Here is a 19,060-nt window from a genome sequence, read left to right on the forward strand (position 1 = left end):
GTTTAAAAATAACTTACAGAATATTGGTTTTGAAAAAAAAATCACCTGCAGTGAAGGTTGGTATTTGTATCTTTACCTCCAGTTTGAGTGCTAGTTTTGTCATGGATGCAAGTCAAAGGGGATTAATTAGAGGCTTGTGTAGGGCAATAAACTTGGTTTCTGTGGTGTGAGGAGCGCACTTGGCCAAACGTTTTTGCTCTGGCTTGTCCTCACGATGCTGCGCAGGTTAAACCAAACTCCTGTAGTATATCCAGAAAGCTGAGTATTCCCACTGATTGCCAAAGGAAACAAAATACTTCCTCAGTAATGAAGTGCTTTTTGAAAAGTGCCCTTTAATGTACACACTTACAAAGGCCACAGTCGTAGAACTTTTTGCTTTCTAGTTACACACGTTTCATTTAACATACCGATGTTAAAGATCTCAGCTTCTGAAAAGCATACAGAAATACAGAACACGGGTAGGATATGGGGAACAGGAAATCTGTGTGTTACAGCCTGTATTGTTTTAAAATCTAGTTTAGGTAATGAGCCTTATGTGAGCTTGGCTGCCAGGGAGGAGGAAGGGCTGGAGCGTACCTCGCGTCTGCTGAGCAGGAAGACGAGGGGTTCCCTGCATCACCTGGATTTCAAGGAAAGTCCAGAACAAGTAGAACTTAAGAAAGATGCTGCCATAAGCGACGATCTGTTTCATGTTTGGATACTGATTGTAGCAGTCACTTTAGATGTAGAGTAAATGGCACTCAGGTTCTCCTGAGCATTGGTGATGTTCTCCTGTGCCTTTGTTGGAAAGGGGTCGTTGAGTTCGTCTTGTTCAGGTCTTTCCCCGAGGGCAGCTTTCTTTTGATTTTAAAGTGATTTGACATATTTAATCATTAGGCCCCATAAAGTTGGGTTATGTGTAGTTCATACTGCTTAAAAAGGCAGGCTGTCCCTGCAATTTAGTACAGTGCTGAACTAAGCTGCTAGTCCCGAAACATCTTTAAGTTATATTTGCTACGAAGTCTGGTCTAGGATTAAAAAAGCAAACCTTTTAGAAGGGAAGTTGTCACCTAATTCTGGATGCCTTGTTTTGGAACAGAGCTGCTGATTCTTCCATTTTTCCTGGCACCAAGTCCTGCCTATTGTGCTGTGGAAGCCGGCAGGATGTGCTGCTAGCACGGCGCCCCGCAAAGGTGCTGCAAAGCGTTAACGTGCCAGCAAGCGCTAATCTGGTTACTCAGGGTAACAAACAAATACTTGAAGGAAAATCAAACAGCCAGAAGGCTAACTTTAATTCAGTCTCATGTTTCGGTGGGTATCTCCTCATTTCCACTGAAGGCTTTCCAGGGTTTGGGAGCGCAGACTCGTCCTTTCGTCACTAAACGAGCTGCCCTCCTGGTGCATCACCTGCTGCCAGCTCCGCATCCCGGCCTCGGGGCGTGAGTCAAGGTTTCTGTTTCCACTTTGATACTTGAACTGAGTCACTTGTTCTGTTGTGAATGCCCAAGTTTTTATGGCTCTGCATGTCAGGATTGCTCTTGTTCCTTCCTTGTTAGCCTTTCGGGGGTGTAAATTTCCACTGGTTTTGTAGCTTTGACCTGCTCCGGAGATCTTCCCTGGTGAGTACTGACGCCTTGATGGTGGACAGGACTCTGCTGTGAAGCCAGGGAGATCTCAAACATTGTTTAGATGAAGCTTTATTTTTTTTTAAACTTTCCAGCTCTGGTTTAATAGATCTCATTTATTTCATCCATGCATATGTAAATTCTTGCCCCAATAAAGGTAAACATTTTTATCTCAGGAATTCTCATCTGCTGTTTCCAGAGGTACCAGGAGCCGTGCGCTTGGTTTGCGTGCAGTGGGTTAATGTTGTGCTCATTCCTTGCAGAAAACAGTTTGGAAGTGATGTTTCAAAGGAACTCGGTATTTATCCTCTGTATGGGTTGTGGGGATGATTCTAGCTGCAGTATGCCATTGCACGTTCACCATTTTGTTTTTAGAATCAGCCTTTTAACAATGCGCTGCTGAATGTTACGTGAAGAACTTTGTACCAGCCATCTCATACAGAAGTTTTTGCCATAACAGTGTCCTGCCTCGAGGTGTAGCAGGAAGCTTCACCTCCTGTCCTCAGAACCCTGCCTTTCCCAGGGGACCGGCTCAGCCCTGCTCGTGGTGCTCAGCTGCCAGCCCAGCGGCTGCTTTGTATTCAGGCCATGCAAGGAGCTGAGCAGCTGCTGTGTACCTGCTGTGCCACTGGGTCCTGTGCTCAGCTCCTGCTCCCAGCTGTGGGCATCCCACCATGCAGAAGTGCCCGTGGATCCTGCACGAGCAGCATGTTTGGGGCCTCCTGGCACAGCAGGAGCTCCGCCGTGCTTTTCCTGTTAGTAATGGCTTGCAGGGGCATCCCGCTGCGATGGTGAGTTAACTGTTTTGATGGCACGGAGTCCAGCTGCTGGGAATGCCAACAGCCGTGTAACCTTAGTGAGAGGCCAGCTGTGTTTGTGGCATTCTCGGGGAGAGGTTAGGGCGGTGGGCTCCCAGCCAAGGGCCAGGGACCTGCTCTGATGGGGTCCCAGAGCCCGTCACGGCTGGGGAACTTCTCTGCAGCTGCATCTTCCCCTTGCTAACCAGCTCGTGATTCCAGGAGGCACTGCACTGTTCCTCTGTTGCTTCATGCTACCTAGTAGGAAAGGCACAAACAAGACCTAGTAAGGGGTAAGTAGCAGTGGGAAAAAATATTTAGCATAGATTTATGAATTCTTTAATTAGTTGGCAGAATAAATTAGCGTCCCGTGGAGCTGCAGGTAGGCATAAACTTAGAACTAAAAGCAGTAGCTCCTGCTGTGCCGAGGTAGGCAGGTACCTTTGGTGCTTTGTTGCTTTTTCCCTGTTGACAGCTCAGCAAGGAGATAAAGGCCGTGCTGCTGTCACAAGGTTAAGTTTTCTGTTTCATGGCAGTGGTCACTGAAAAACAATATTATTTAGTGGCTCTTTCTTGGCTTCGTTATTAAAGGTGGAATGTGGGCCTGCAGGAAGGGTGAGGTCTTCCCTCTGCGTTTCCAAACCTGACATCATCATAAGTGGCTTTTCTAAATCAGCTCTGGCCTGGGGACGCTGTGCTGCCACAGCCGATGACTGGTAAAAACAGTCCCTGACTTCAAAGGAGATCTGGATTTTCTGGTTGTGACCCTAAATACTTGATAAACCAATCACATGTGCAAAGGGGACTTGCTGTATACACAAGAATTGTTTTGTACAATGTTGCATAGTCTGCAGGTAACAATATTTAAAATGAAAACGAACTTCTGCCAGCACTTCGTGTAAATTTCTTTACTTTTTCACTCAAATGGTATTACTATATAGGGAAAAGCAGAGAATTCACTTTTTATGAGTGTGAGGTGGTGTGCAAGTTCTAGGCAAGTACTTGGTGGGTTTAAATTAATATTGTGCCTAGAGCTGTTCAAAAGCATCCGGTAGCTTTGAAGTAGTATAATGGGAGGATCGTGATCATGGGATAATATCAGAACAAGCCTTTTTTATTCCAAAAGTAAAATTAATTTTGTAATTCCCAATAGTTAAAAGTGAATTTGTAAAATTTTATAGTAACTGTAATTTGGTTATTGCAGCATGGGTGGGAAAAACTGAACTCTCAGTCAAACTGAAAGCTTTTTCACATAAACCTGCATGGTACTCCCTGCTAGTTCATGGGATTTGCAGCAGTTCAGTGCTTTAATGATACATACATATCTAGTTGTAGGTATCCTAAATGTTTTTAGAAATTGTTTTGAATTATGCCATTTGAGGTGGCTGTTTCATTTCATAAAACTGCCTGTTAGGTTAATGTGTGTTCTCCTCTGGTATGCTGGAATTCCTCTTCTGTGGTGTCTGTTTCATATCACGTAAATATGTAAAAGTGGGTCAGCACAGAGGGTGAATGAACTGCTGAAATACCTGCCTCTAATTTGTTTCTCATGCACTAAGCCAAATTAAGGGCTAGAGTTGTTTAAAGGGGGGATAATGTAAACTTTGATTATGTAACATAGATGTAGAAACCAGTTGCATTTTTTCTTAAGCAGATTTCTAGGAAAAAGGAAACATTTGCATTTAAGAGAAGTTTTTCAGGATTCCAGTTTGTGTTAAGTCGTGTGCAGTTTGAAACATCTCTGTACTCGATGCAGTGGATTAGTGCTGTGGGCTGAGAATTTCGGGAATGTCAGGCTTTCCCGAGCACTCTGTGCTGGGCAAGCCATCAATGTTTCTTCCTTGGCAGTGGCCAAGAGCCAGTGCTACCTACGGCATGGTGAAGGTGGTGGTGTTGGCAGCAGAGGTTATAATGAGTTACATTTGCAACTAAGCAGTTATTAAAAGCAGTCTTTGACCCTGACCATGCTAATTTGTGTTCTTTTTTTCCTCACTTAGGGCTGAGAAAACGGAGGTACTTAGTGAAGACCTGTTGCAGGTATCGTAACACAGTTAATATGCATTCTTAAAATTCTGTCTCTAAAGTTTGAGCCATCTGAGTACCCAATGTGGGGGGAAAAACGCAAATGACGTGGATGAAAACAAGCATGTCCTTGGCTGACTTCTTAGCACATGAAAAAACTGTTAAAATTTGCAAGGAAAAACTGTTACTTCTCTTTCTTAGTCCTATCATATAGCTTGGTAAAGCGAAAGAAGAAACTTTATCTTTTTTCTTTTGATTAGATGAACTAGCTTGTTAAGCTTACGAACCATTAGTGCTAATGACTTGCCAGGCTGTCTGGTGGAGTATGATGAGCTGGGAAGAAGCTATGATTAGGCACAGCTGGTTTCTGTCTTCATTTGTGCTTCTCTTGAAGAGGTCATCTTGGGCTTTAAAAGAAGTGGCAAAAAGCATACCAGCTGCTTGCTAACTGATAATGACTTTTTTCTAGAAGTCTGGAATTGTTCTTAATAAACGTACAAATGCTTCATACTTAGCATGAAATATTCTCAAATCTGTCACCCTGACATTTGTTCTGTTTGCAGACTTGTCATCTTTCTAAAAGTATGCCATCTAATCAAACAGTAGTTTCATGGTGGAATTTTAGCTGCAATTGTTAGATTAACAAGGTTGACTAATCACGTGAAACAAATTTGACTACAGACTTGTTCTTCTACATATTTTTCTTCCTTTGGTTATTTCGTGAAAGGTTCTTACAGAAAAAAAGGACAGAAGGTGAATTGGCTGGGGAAGTTAGATGTGCTAGCTTCTCCTTTTGGACTTGGACTGTAATGGTTGTTTCAAGTCAATTACAAAGCATGTTAATATGTTTTAAGGTCAAGACCTCTGCAGAAAACACATGGGCCAAACAAATGAGGTGTTACTTTTGTTTCAAATCTCTCCAGCTGTTTGGGTTAAAGTAGAAGGTGAGAGAATGTAATGGCTTTAAACCTGAATTCAGCAAGAACAAGTGAAATCATCTTGAGTAAGGGTGAAATGAGCTGACCTGAAACACTTTGCCCTGCTTTCCAGGGAACTGCTTTGGTTGACATGTAAATATCTTAACAGTTTGACAGTATCATTTTTAATTTCTAAAGGGATGTGTGCAATTAAATGGCAAAAAGGCTGTTAAAACACCTTGATAGCCTTCAAGGGCCCATCTGTTTTCTTGGTTAACGGCAGAGTAGTAACAAGAAGTGAAAGCCAGAAGTACTGCTGCTTGTTGCCAAAAAAATTTTGCAAGCAAGGCTTTCCCAGGCACAGAGCAGACTGGCTACACCCAAGTGGAAGAATTTACTCACTTGTTTGTTTGCTCTTGGGGGCTTGCGGAGGGGAGGGAGGCTCTTATCTAACTAAAGAGCTTAAAAGCACGGGGCTGTTTGTTTTCCAAACATGTTTCACAGTGTTTCTTTTTATATTTGTCTCAGACTTTGACATAGGATTGCCATGGCTTGCTTTCTGTTTTCTGAAGTGTAATGCTCCATTTCAAGTATCTCTGTTAAATGTGTTCCTGCCTGAAGAGAAGCAATGCAGCTCAGTACTGGAAGGGCTTCTACAATAGGCCCACTTTCTGGAATGCCCTTGTAGCATATAGTGGAGCAATTGTTTGATGTCTTTGTTCACTGAAGATGCCCCGTGGGTGCAGACAGTAAAGCCTGTAGGTCACATTTTTCAGTTCAAATGTAGTTTAATGGAGATTAATGTCCTTCGTGGTTTTCCTGACACTTTGAACTAAAAAGCAGATCAGAGGGGAGACTCATGAAGTTCTGGGGTCATGTTCCTCCTATCAATCATCTGCCCTTTGAATTTGGCATTCAGACTGCCTGGAAAGAGGCTGTCAGGAATATGCATGCCTTTTGAAGGGGGCGTAAGGCATCACACGTGGCTAACAGAGGCTGTTAGCGTGCTGGGATCTGTAGGATGGTTCAGTTGCTGTTACTGTGTTTCAGGTGTGGATAATCACAGAATCACGGAATTGTAGGGGTTGGAATGGACCTCGAGAGATCATTGGGTCTGCCAAAATCATGCTTGATAAACTGTGTTACAAAAAAGTTCTTCACAATTAGAGGCTGGTTTGGAATTTCTCAGTAGTATTTAATCTCGATGATAAGGCAGTAGAAATTAAACTTTTTAGTTGCAACAGCAGGCTGTAAACAGTACAGCCACCTTCATGCAGCTTCATATGGACTTCAGAGTGGGCTTTATTTGTAGAGCACAAGCTCAATTCAAGGTGGTGCCTTGTGCTTTCAGAGCAGCCCTTCAGGTGCAATTTGTCTGCACCTTACTCTACCAAAATAGATTTTACTAAGCTTTTGGAGCAGCCCAGCTTGGATTCATCTTGTGGCTGTCGAGCTGTTAGTCCCATTACCACCTTGTGTAGCCAGTGAGACTTCAGTCTTCCTGCTCTGGTCCTCCAACTCACCAGCCCTCCTACACTGGGTCTTTTCCACCTTCCCCTTGGACTTGCAGAAGCTTCTGCTGGGCAGCGTGGCAGCCCCAAGGCCCAGCTTTGGGTGCTCCTGCAGGCCAGAGCTTCACACAGCTGCTGCTCCCCTCTTCTGGGGGGCCCAGTCCTGTGCGTGCTCGTGCGTCCAGGACAGGGCTCCCATGTCAGCAGCAGTGATCCTGTGCTGATCCTCACCCAGTCGGTCTCATCTGCCTGTGCCTCTTCCCATCAGCATCTTCTCCCTCACAGTTTCTCTCAAAACACAGCCACTGAGGCTTGTTTTCAGCCAGAGCTGCCGTCTCTTTAGTATCTGCAGTTTTCACTACTTGCTTTTGCTGGGACCTAATTGTGGACTGCAGTCACTTTAGGGCTATACTGTGGTTATTGTCCATAAGTGTGAAATAAATGTGTTGTGAGGTGAAAATGTCATTCTTACCTGGATGTATATTGTTCTAAATGACAACTTACAGAATTCCATGTTCATTAGAATGTAGCAGTTTGCTTCTTCTGGAAGAGTGAATATTTCTTGTTTAAAATCTAAGTACTGTGACCTTAAACATACTTAACGAAGTATAATAACTTAGCACTAAAATTAATGCTCTTGTCAGCAGTAATCTGTATTTATGCACTGATAGGACAGCTGGGGAGAATTATTGCCCTCCTGAAAATGTAACCTGTGTTTTTAGAGCTGTTACCAAAAGCTTGAGTCTGTTTAGATTTTTTTCTGCAGAAATTTACTTTTTAAATAACCATTCCTCCTCCTAATCCTGGGGAGTCATCGAAATGTTGATAAACCACATTCTTTTGGTGCTGTGCGTCGAGAGCTCAGTGCCGTGAACAGTTCTGTCCCAGTGCTCATCGCTTGCTGTTGTTAGCTCTGTAGTGTTCTTTCATACATTGTTCTTTCAAGGGGTTTTATTTCATTGTATATCTTTGTCATATTCACATTCCATGTATTAAGTCATGTTTCTGATATGCCATGGTATATTCTTGTCTGTGCATTGATGCTATTTTCTTCCCTTCCACATACTTTTTTTGAATCCATTAATCTGTGCCCAAAGATACTATTTTACTTAGCATTTAGGAACGTTGCCCTAGCATTTAAAAGCCAGAGAAGGTTACCTTTTAGCAAGGTTGAAATGCCACAGGTTTGGTCCAATGTAAAGAAATGGTCAGATGCTCTGCAATTCTAATTTACAAACTCACAATGAAAGACTGAGAGTTTTTCCAGTTTTCTTCCTAAATTATTTTCTTGGATATCTGCATGTGCAGTCTGCTCCAACCTGATTCTCTCTTGCTGAGACAAAAAGCAGGGAGAAATTTTTTCTCTCTTCTGCTTCGTAGTATCTTGGGTGTTACAAGTTCCAGCTGAATCTCCACTGAGAACAAAAGCAATTTAAGTCTCTTCCACATATTTTTGCTGTCAGTATGCTGCTAAGCATCTGAACTTCTTTTTAATCTGTAGACCCTGAGAAATAAGCACACCAAAACTGAATGTCATATAGGAGGAAGATTTTCTGCTGAGGCCAAGAAAATAACTTCTGTTTTTTGTTTTCCTCCTCTCTCCCGCTTCCGCCTACTAGATTGAGAGACGTCTTGACACTGTGAGATCTGTTTGCCATATCGCACAGAAGCGATTAATTGCGTGTTTTCAGGGCCAGCATGGTACAGATTCTGATAAGCGACACGTAAGTACAACTGCTCTTTAGTTTGTCTTCTGCGTTTGGAGAAGGCCAGACCATATTCAGACCATGCTGATCAGTCACTATACCTTAAATTATCCAAGAGAAGAAAAACTGTGAAGTCATCTCCCATGTTGACATTATTTGTTAAAGCACTAGCTGCAGTTCACCATCCAGATATACAAACATGACCTAAGATACATGATAAGTATCTTAGTAATGTCAGGACATTGGCTTCTGCAGTGTGCTGAGTACTTACAGCTTTCATAAGAGCTAAGAAAAGATGATGCTCTGTTCTGATCTGCTCCTTTTGTTTAGAATTACCTTTGTGCACTGGTGTCTCAAATTAACTGTAAACTTTCTTCTGTGTACTCCTTGGCTTTACTAAAGAAAGTTATAGGAAGGTTTTCTTGGTGCATTAAAACCAGGAATTACTAATATTCAGCTTTACTCCTTTCATTGAAAAACAGTCCTTCTGAAAACAGGAGCACAGAGAAGGAACCTCTGCAAAGAGATGAACGAGCTAGTTGCTTGAATCTCAAAGCTTTTTACTGGTCTTACAGTAGTTGATGTAAATTTTGGGCCAGTCATTCCAACTAAGAGAAAACACTGCTTTTCAAAGTATCTGAGAAACATGAGTATTGTGGGTTGCAAGTTTTTGTGACTTGGCATTTTGTTAAGGTCAAAGAATGAGGTACATATGTGTATAATAGAGACCATATGGAATAAGAGAAAAACTTAGTGGGAATGTACTGGGAAAGCTGGAAAAGGTGATTAGCATAAAGTAAACGAATCACTGTTCCTTCTGTTCTGTAGAAAAAGCTTCCTCTAACAGCTCTTGCTCAAAATATGCAAGAAGGATCTGTCCAGCTAAGTGATGAAACTCTTCTGGGGTAAGTATCTGACTTGCTTTATAAGATGTAGTCTGTTATTTATTGCTTGTAGAGCTCTAATTAGAGACTTTACGTACACAAAGGCTGTTTTCAACCTAATAAGACTAATACTTCTAGATTCCTTCTCTAATCCATGGGGAGAAAAAGTGAACAAGTATTTCTTCTTGAGTGTTTATGGAGGCAAGTGTTGGGCTTGCTCTGAATTACATTCCAAAGGATTCTGATTCTTTTCTATTGTAAAAGCTTTTGAAAATTTCCTTTCTCCATATGGACTGATAAAACTATCACCTCTGTTTAGAGTTTAAAATCTAATACTGTGTTCTGCAGGTTTGTGTTAATAGCTTCTACTTCAGATAATGCCAGTTTCCTTATCCTGGCAAGGTACAGATTTGCTATTTACGGGAAAGTGGCTGAAACAAAAGAACGTCAATACAATGAATTGCCAAAGCAGCTCTGTTTCCTTGCAGTTGATGGGGATTCCAATAGAAACTGTATAGAATTACCCAAAAATGTGTGCATTTTTTTTGAACTGCTGCAAAATTTAAACATTTTAAAGAAAGCAGGTAAAGCCTTTAAAGAGAATGGGATTTTTTCCTTGGAACAAGCTTGAAATAAAGGTCAAATCCATGATCTTGGGACCTGTAATTGCTTCCTGTTGATTACGTAATGTTATGGTGTGTTAAGACTTTTTATATCAAAGTGGCTTAGGGGAAAATTAATTACTGCACTGAGCAATTTTTCTGCATCTGGTAAGATGGAAGGTTGGGCTACGAAATAAATATTAACTTCGCTGTATTTGGGGCCAGTATAATCATCTATGCGACTTAAAGCCCCCAAAGTTATTATAATGGCTAAGGAATTATAGACAGCAGAGGTTTAATAACACTTCTTGTCTATACTGAATTTGCCAATGACACCAAAGAGCAGCTTGGTTTTACGCTTTTAAGTAATGCCTTGCTTTGTTCAATGCAAATGTTTCCAAACAGGTAGCAGAAGACAAAGACCCACAGTTGTTTTGTTTTGAATCTTTCTTGATTAGTCAATTGTAACTCATATTGCAACAATTTTTTACAATTCTTAAAGGAAAATGCTAGATACATGTGGAGATGCAGAGAATAAACTGGCAATGGAGCTGTCTCAACATGAAGTTCAGATTGAAAGAGAAATTTTAGAACCACTGAGTGTGCTAACAGAGGTAAGTCACTCCATCCAAGTCTGGACACTTGTGTATAAACTGAGCAAAAATAGTTTATCTTGCTGCTAATAATAAAACTGTTTTAAGTAGTCATTTGTTAACAGTGGAAAGTGGACATGAAACCTACAAAGTTTAGTCTATTACACAATTTAAAAGTAAATGTACTTTGAATTCTGTTTTTAGATGGAGATCCCTAACATTCAAAAACAGAGGAAACAGCTTGCAAAGTTGGTGTTGGATTGGGATTCTGCAAGAGGAAGGTAAGAAGTTTGAACACCTTTCTTAATTCAGTTGGAAAACCTTTGAAATGATTTTTTTTTCCTGTCAAAAGAAAACAATTTTAGAAAGGACCTATGAATGCAGATTCTGTTTTAATACTAGGTTTCATCAAATGACTGAAGCCTTTCTTCCACAGATACAACCAAGCCCACAAGACTTCAGGAACAAATTTTCAAATGCATCCTTCGAAAATAGATTCTCTTAAAGAAGAGATGGATGAAGCTGGAAATAAAGTAGAACAATGCAAGGTAGGACAAGATGAGTCTCTATTCTGTGCATAACTGATCAGTAACAATAGTGATCAGGGTATGGCCGCTTCTGTAAACCTTGTTTGTGGAACTAGCTGTCTGCTTTACAGTAGTCACAAGTTATATGGCTGTTAATAAATAGTTTGTCCTAAAGGTATAGTTAGTGCTCAGTGAGCGTTAAATTGCATTAATTTAAAAGGAACTTTATTTTTGAAGATGTATATCTTACATTACTTGCTGGTTTAGTCTGAGACATTTATAAGAAGGAACTGTGTCCAGGGTGTCCATGTGCTTCAGGCCACTGAGTAGCCAGGAAGTGTGAGCTACCTAGATGAAGCTGTGGTTGCTGACATAAAAGGAATATTGATGGACTGCTCTTGGCAGTTCACGTTTGCTTTCACTTCTCAGTTGTTGGATACTGCGTTATGAGGCAGCTGATCTGAGCCTCTAAAACCATGTAGTAGTGCTTGTCTTTGCATTCGAGAGTTGGTTGTAAATAACATATTGGCATAAATTCAATTGCTGACTGCAGGGGCCAATTTCTTTGCTATGTAAAGAAGGCATTTTGAATGAGTTTTGCTTGAAAGAAAATCAACTGGGTGGCCTAAAAGCATTTGGCCAGCTATACAAAAATGAACTGCACTCTTGCACATACTTTCCTCACAAGTAGTACAATATAGATTCTATATAGTATTCACACATGCACCCAATTAGGTATTTTTAAACAGCATTTTCTGATTTTAACCCCATGGAAAAGGTTGCAGTTGCCACTTGTTCATCTTGTAAATTCATTTGGAGCTTACCAGTTAGCGTGTAGCATGGTGGGTGGCTTACTGGTTTTCTGTGCTGCCTGAATCAATAGTTCAAGCTTAGTGCAGGCAAAATAAATGTACATACTGTCTTTGTGTATGAGTTGAAATGTGTTTGTAAATTTCATTTCCTATTTTTCATTCTTTTCTTTTTCAAAGGATCAACTTGCAGCAGATATGTACAGCTTTGTGTCCAAAGAAGGGGAATATGCTAGATTCTTTGTTATGGTGAGTATTTTTTCAGTATGACTTTGATTGCAGCACTAATGTGCATAGACACTCAGTTCTCAAATATAACATTTCTTGTGCTAAACCTTCTAGTCTTGTATTATGTGCTCATCAGAAGCTAATGCTCTTTTTGTTTTTTTTTAAAATGTGGCTTCTGTTCTCAGTTATTAGAAGCACAAGCAGATTACCATAGAAAAGCATTAACAGTCATAGAAAAAGTCCTACCTGAAATTCAAGCCCATCAAGGTAAAGTAACCTGTGCTCTGGCTGATGCTTCTCCTTGCCTGTGCCACCTCTGCACAATATTCTCCTCCTTTATCTGATTCTTTTGCATGCAGACTTCCTTAATAGGTCATTTTGATCTACTTAACAATTTTACATTCCCAAGCATAATTCCATCTTTACTGTGTTTTCTGGAGTTCTCCAGCCATATTTTAACACACTAATAAAATACTGTCGATCTGTCTGATACCCAAGCGGGTAAAGGAAGGATTTTTCTATTTGTTTGCACTTTTTCCTTGATATCATGTGACCTTTTGCTAATTCATACCTGGCTCTTCCAGACAATGAAAATTTTATTAAGATTTAGGAACTTTAGGGTCCTTGTTTCTTGAATAGTTATCAGGCAATTATCAGAAAAAAATCCCCAGATTCTAAGGAGTGGGACTGCTTTCTCTTTTTTTCCTCCTCTTGTAATCTTTTTTCCCAATGTGCATACTGCACTACAGCTGGCTAATTGACTTTCATTTTGTTGTGTTGAATATCCACAATTAAGAAGCTATTAAGGCAGCTTTATCTCTGCCCCATGCTACCAAGCTTTTCATTGTCAACAGAAGTTAAGGAGTATCAGTAATAGTTTTGTATGAAGATGCACTGTATACTGTTGAAATTGCTATCCTAAATTTTGGCTGTATTGTCTGCCAATCTGCTAATTGATTTGAACACGAAGTAGGCTGAACAAAGTGTGAGGGGGAAAAATATTCTGAGCCAAACAAAACTCAGGTATCTTCAGTTGTAGAATGCATGCAAATTGTAAAAAAGATGAACCAGTAAACTAAAGATACCAATATGAGTATCGTGCTGAAAGATGACAGAGAATATATGTTCTCTGTAGATGTGGTGAAAGGCAAAGTAATGCAAATGAATTATGCTTGCACAGTGTTATGGCTGCCTTATGGCTGTATGGAAGGTTGTGTGTACAAGCTACAGATCCAACTGGTTTAATTTTCCTGTGTTGCTTAGCTGCTTTGTACAGTTTTTCATATGGTGAGTATTTCAGAACAGATTGGCCTTCCTTAGAAGATATGCTAGGAGGCCTGGTGTCTAAGATACAAATATAGGACATGAATTCAATTGTTTCTAGCTGTAGTGTAAATTACTTTGACTTTGAACAGTTACTAAACTTTAACTTGAAAAACTGGTGAAAATTATGTGGGCATCTCATGGTATGAACGAGAGGAATTAAAGCCATGTGAAAGGGATATAGTTGATGTGTTGGGTTTTTTATTTTTTTTTAAAGAAAAAGGTAATTCAAATCCTTTGCAGAAATTGTCTTTACTCTTTCAAAATCTTTCTTAACCTTTTTCCCCCCCCAAAAGAAAGAATGCGTCTTCACTAACAGTTAATAGTCTTTTGCTACTTTTTTCAATTAAAACAGCAGAAATAATGGGTGAAAAATAATGTGTAGAAAACAAATTCACATTCAGTTTGTAGAAACTTGTAGCAGTTTTCGCTTTCAAAGCTAAGGAACAATCAAGAGAAATTGAGTTGAAAATCAGTGCAGGCGTTAGTGTGATGTGCTGCTAGTGTGGTTTTCTAATCATGACATTGGGATTATCAACACCCATTTTAAGTTGTTGATTTTTAAATCAGCAATAAACTTCATGTTAAGAGCTCAGTTTATATCCACCTTAAATACAGCTAAAATTAAAATCAACCCAGGTCAAGCAATCTGGGCAAAAATTTTCTCAAAGATTCTTGTAAATCTAAGTCTTCTGGAGTCCTGACAAGTCAGAATTGGTGTAATTGTCAGCCATGTCACAGCACCTGTGTTGGGACATGAACTTACAGTTATACAAAGGATATGTATGTGGTGTGCTATCCACAAAGATGTGGAATATTATTGGGAATACCAGCAGGCTTATTTTTTCTTTACTCATGATACAAAGAACTTCGCCAATCAAAGGCTGTAAAATTACTACTGTGTTCTGAAAATTTCTTACCTGTACTAGAGGCTTTCTTCTTTTCATGTCTGAGACATAATGTGATTGTTAGATATTTTGCTTAATGTTTTGATACTCTTCAATTAGACAAATGGACTGAAAAACCAGCTTTTGGAACTCCATTAGAAGAGCATCTCAAGCGCAGTGGTCGTGAAATTGCAGTCCCTATTGAAGCCTGTGTAATGATGCTTTTGGAGACTGGGATGAGAGAAGAGGTAGGTAATACCCTATGATGCTCAATGAAAGAAAGCGAGTCAAACTCATGGGCTGCTGTCTGTACTTTTTAACAGGTTGCTTAAATAATTTCACTCACTAGTGTAGATGATAAACCTTTTACAACAGAAAAGCCTTCAGCGCTATTTGGAATGTATTTGAAATGAGTGTGAGTAGATTGAAAAATTACTAATAGGCCAAGAGGGACGAGACCAAAACATTATCAGATGGCAGTGACACATTGAGAGAGAGCTCAGTCGTATCAGTTTCAGGTGAAGATGCTGAACTTTAAACTGCTCTGAATGAGACTCTCATAAAACTTCACACTTGTTATAACATGTTTTTACCAGTCAATTACAGTTTGATTTTTATTATGCAGGGCTTATTCAGAATTGCTGCTGGAGCCTCCAAGTTAAAAAAGCTGAAAGCTGCCTTAGACTGTTCAACTTCACAGCTTGATGAATTTTACTCGGATCCCCATGCTGTTGCAGGTACTGTGAATGTACTGAATCAAAACCAGGTATAAATTGATACAACGCAAGTTTATTCCATTCTTTTAACTGTTGGCTTGCTACAGTGTTGCTCTCTGTGCAGAATAAACTATGAATGGAAGTACATTGAAAGTCCAATTAATTGCATAATTTAACTTGGATAAGTATAGGGCATGCATGCTGAAGACACTTGATGTATTTGCATGCCAGAGTGGTGTTTAAAATTCAGGTGGTCACAGTAATTCCATTATCATATTTCTAATGAGAAGAGTATTAGCATGATCAAGGGAGATTAGAGCCATGTGTAGCTTTAATAAGGGTGTTGTTCCAAAGAATTGTTTCATAGCATGTGTTTCTGTCAAATTAAGACAAAGGCCTCTTGTGTTAAGTGTTGAGCAGATACTGTGGAAGTGCTAGGTTGTCCTGATGTTTCATTAGGACTTACATCCTGTTGCATGGGTAAAATCACAGATCTAAGAATAGTATTTTAAATAAAGGCTGAGAACGTTGGCTAAGACACTTGCCTGTTCCTGATCCGCATTGCAGGTGCCTTGAAATCCTATTTACGAGAGTTGCCAGAACCTTTAATGACCTACAGTCTTTATGAAGAATGGACACAAGCTGCAAAGTACGTATACTAAAAATAGTTATATAGAAAAATATTTCACACTTCTCTGAAAATTCTATCAAATTTGATGCTTCGTACAACTTCAAAAGAAAAGTCTAAGCTCGCACTACTTTCTTTCCAATTTCTTTTTTAACAGGTAAATATTTTGTCTAACAAATTGTTTTAAATTTTGTGTTGTAGCTTAATATTGTACAAAAATGTGGTGAAGGTAGGTATTTTATAATTAAACATAAGGGCTACTCCAGAATATTAGCTGCACAGTGTTGATGCTTAAGCAGGTTTGGTTTTGTTGCAGGTAGAGGTAATTCACAGATTTGAAAAGGAGGTTATTGAATTACTGAATACAAAACAGTGCATTTATTCAGCATATGTGGAAAGTTACCCAATCATCTTTTCTTATTCTCTGCAGAAATAACAATTTTCTGATCTGGAATTAAGATGTAATGGATTTTTTTTTTTCCTTCCAGTATTCAGGACCAGGATAAAAAGCTACAAGAATTATGGAAAATTTGTAACAGATTACCCAAGCATTATCATGCTAATTTCAGGTACATATACACATCTGTTGACTTGCTGCACAGCAGCTTTGATGGTAGAGTATGTTTCAAAGTTGATTAGCTGAAACTCTAATCCTTTTATTATCTTCTTGGCCAAATCCTATTCAGTTTGTAAAAGGACATCCTATTTTATCAAGTAGTTGGTGTACGTTGGCAGTGATAGACTTTCAGTCAAGGTAGTTCACTATTGGCTGCAGCAAAACAAAGATGCACAGAGCTCTGCCATTTAAAGGGTCATGCTGTTGGTAATAATACCCGACTTTTCAACAGTTGTGCTCTTTGTTGTATTTTCCAGTCTTAGAAATATCGCCTGGATGTATTTTACATCTGTTATTTGGTAGTATTTTACTTTTTGGTTTTGCCTTTTGGGAATGAATTGGAGCAAAACCAACTCTTGTGATTCCTAAAAGTGCAATTTCCACACTACGTAATGTGAAAATAGCTGCTGAGTAGGTGTTCTCTATTTTTTTTTCTGGATGTCTAATAGTGCTGTTTTATTAAGGTGGGAGTTGCTTTCTTTTCAACCCATTCAACATCTGTGACGAATGGGCAGAAAAGTAGTAGCTAGTCATTACCTAAGGAGGTTGTTAGTTTTGTTGTCTGTATTGTGGGGAGTTGTCTTTAGGAGTTAATTGAATTTTGACTTAGTTGCTTTCAGCAAGGAACACTCTTAGCTTGAAACATCCTTTCAGAACTATTATTTGCCATAAAAGCTAGTTATGTCAAAATGTCAGTGATGTACTAGCTTATACTGTGCTGTATGGAAAAACTTTGTTGTTTCTTTTCTTTTTGTAGGTATTTAATCAAATTTTTGGCAAAGCTTGCACAGAACAGTGATGTTAACAAAATGACACCCAGTAATGTCGCAATAGTTTTGGGCCCCAACTTGTTATGGGCAAAGAATGAAGGGTAAGTTGTTTAGGAAAGCTACAAAACAGAGCTTCCATGAAGATACAGATTTTTTCAACAGATTGTTTTAAATCAAATAGATAATGCACAGCAACAGAGTATTTGCCTAAAAAATACTTTAGATGTTTTCTTGACCTGTGCTTCCAGATCTTTTCAGGAATTTGTATTTTTTGTATCTTTTTAGGAATGTTTTAAACACTATAAATGTTATTGAATAGGCTAGGTTTTACTAAAGTGTGAAGTGGTAGGTACTTAAGATTCTTGATTCATCATGCTTAGCATAACATGCCATTTAGGCAAGATTTCTTGTGTTTTCTGACTTCGATAGAACTCTGTATTTAGTGTTCTACAAATTTCTTCCACAGATCCCTTGCTGAAATGGCAGCAGCAACTTCAGTCCATGTGGTAGCAATTATTGAGCCAATTATTCAGCATGCAGACTGGTTCTTCCCTGGAGGTAAATTCTTGCTCTAGTCAAAGGAATTCTGTATTTGTGATATCCCTGTGCAGGTGAACCTCCAACAGCTTTTTTATTTTTTTTCTCCAGTGAGACACCATTTTGTATATGTATGTCATACAATGCATTTTGTTTCTTTTTACCAGATCAAGATTTCAATGTGTCTGGGGCATTTGTTGCAGTTCCTCCTGTTAATTCAAATCACTTGTCGCACACTGGGAATGAATATGATTCTGGGACACTGGAACGGAAGAGGCCTGTTAGTATGGCTGTAATGGAAGGGGATTTATTGAAGAAGGAAAGGTATGTTTCATTCTCAGGTTAGGTTTCAAAGTCCTGCGAACTGGACTACTTAGGAGGCTGTAGTTAGATGTGCTTTTAGTGGTCTCAGGAGGAGAATTTAATAGAAATACTATAGGTAACAATAGCGATTTATTTCCCCCCATGTTGTTGCAGCCTGAGGAAGGTTCAAAGGTAATGTACTGGTATTTCCTTCCAGTTATACTATGTGCATGACTTCATTTAAAAAAAAAAGAAAAAAGGAAGATATTTACTGCTTCAAATTAACAACTTCCTGTTACAGAATTGGGGGGTCTAAAATCCAGTGAAACACTGTATACGGTAACATCTATCAGTATCTAACTTCTGATATTCCATGGCTTCTTTTCAAAGCCCATAAGCTGAGGTGGTGTTACCTGGTGCCTTCATGATAAGACTTCTGATTTGAAGATGGTACAGTATGCCACAGCAAATAGTAGAATGCTAAAAAATAAAAATAAAACATGCTTTTTTCTCATATAACATGTAGTATAACACTCATTTATTATTACTCATACCATGAATATGAAAGTGATGTGCTGTTTCGTTTTTAGCTGTTTATGCAAATGTTGAATTGTTACCGAAATGTTTGTGGCTAGCCACATGTGAATTTATCAGCACTGACAGAAGGAGCAGAAGAAAGTCAAGTCAGGATTCAGTCTTGAATGCAACTGGAATAAAATTTGGTTCTAGAATTAATATACTATACACGTTCTAAAATCCATTAGAATTTTAGTCTGTTTATCTATAGTTAATTAGGGGGTTCTTTTTTCTCTTTGAACGATGCAAATCATGGAAGCATATATCCTAGGGTTTGTTTTTTTTTTTTTTATCTATCTTGAAATCTATACTGCAGCTTAGAGGTTTCAACACATCAATTTTGTTTCTATTATGCACTATATTGAGAGGAAATACTCTGGTGTGAAAGGAAATGTATGTATTTACATGTAAAATTACCAAGTGTTTTGACCTCATTGTCGTCAATGTCTGTCTTCAAATGTAATTGAATAGCTTGTTCCACTTTTGTTTAGTTTACCCCTCTGT

General features: G+C 39.1%; 1 protein-coding gene across 4 annotated transcripts in view; it reads left to right on the forward strand.

Annotated features, from left to right (window-relative positions):
- Positions 1 to 19,060, forward strand: part of ARHGAP17 (Rho GTPase activating protein 17) — a 41,632-nt gene that overhangs the window by 13,104 nt on the left and 9,468 nt on the right. For all 4 annotated transcript variants that reach the window (XM_032198011.1, XM_032198012.1, XM_032198013.1 and 1 more), the window contains exons 2-16: positions 4,399 to 4,438; positions 8,471 to 8,575; positions 9,386 to 9,462; positions 10,546 to 10,657; positions 10,841 to 10,917; positions 11,073 to 11,184; positions 12,153 to 12,221; positions 12,386 to 12,467; positions 14,531 to 14,658; positions 15,036 to 15,147; positions 15,694 to 15,775; positions 16,243 to 16,323; positions 17,128 to 17,241; positions 17,607 to 17,698; positions 17,845 to 18,001. In XM_032198011.1, the coding sequence (XP_032053902.1) occupies positions 4,399 to 4,438; positions 8,471 to 8,575; positions 9,386 to 9,462; positions 10,546 to 10,657; positions 10,841 to 10,917; positions 11,073 to 11,184; positions 12,153 to 12,221; positions 12,386 to 12,467; positions 14,531 to 14,658; positions 15,036 to 15,147; positions 15,694 to 15,775; positions 16,243 to 16,323; positions 17,128 to 17,241; positions 17,607 to 17,698; positions 17,845 to 18,001 (1,440 nt within the window). The remainder of the gene's footprint in view (positions 1 to 4,398; positions 4,439 to 8,470; positions 8,576 to 9,385; positions 9,463 to 10,545; positions 10,658 to 10,840; positions 10,918 to 11,072; positions 11,185 to 12,152; positions 12,222 to 12,385; positions 12,468 to 14,530; positions 14,659 to 15,035; positions 15,148 to 15,693; positions 15,776 to 16,242; positions 16,324 to 17,127; positions 17,242 to 17,606; positions 17,699 to 17,844; positions 18,002 to 19,060) is intronic.

This window comes from Aythya fuligula, chromosome 15 (genome assembly GCF_009819795.1).
Source record: "Aythya fuligula isolate bAytFul2 chromosome 15, bAytFul2.pri, whole genome shotgun sequence".
Taxonomy (NCBI): domain Eukaryota; kingdom Metazoa; phylum Chordata; class Aves; order Anseriformes; family Anatidae; genus Aythya; species Aythya fuligula.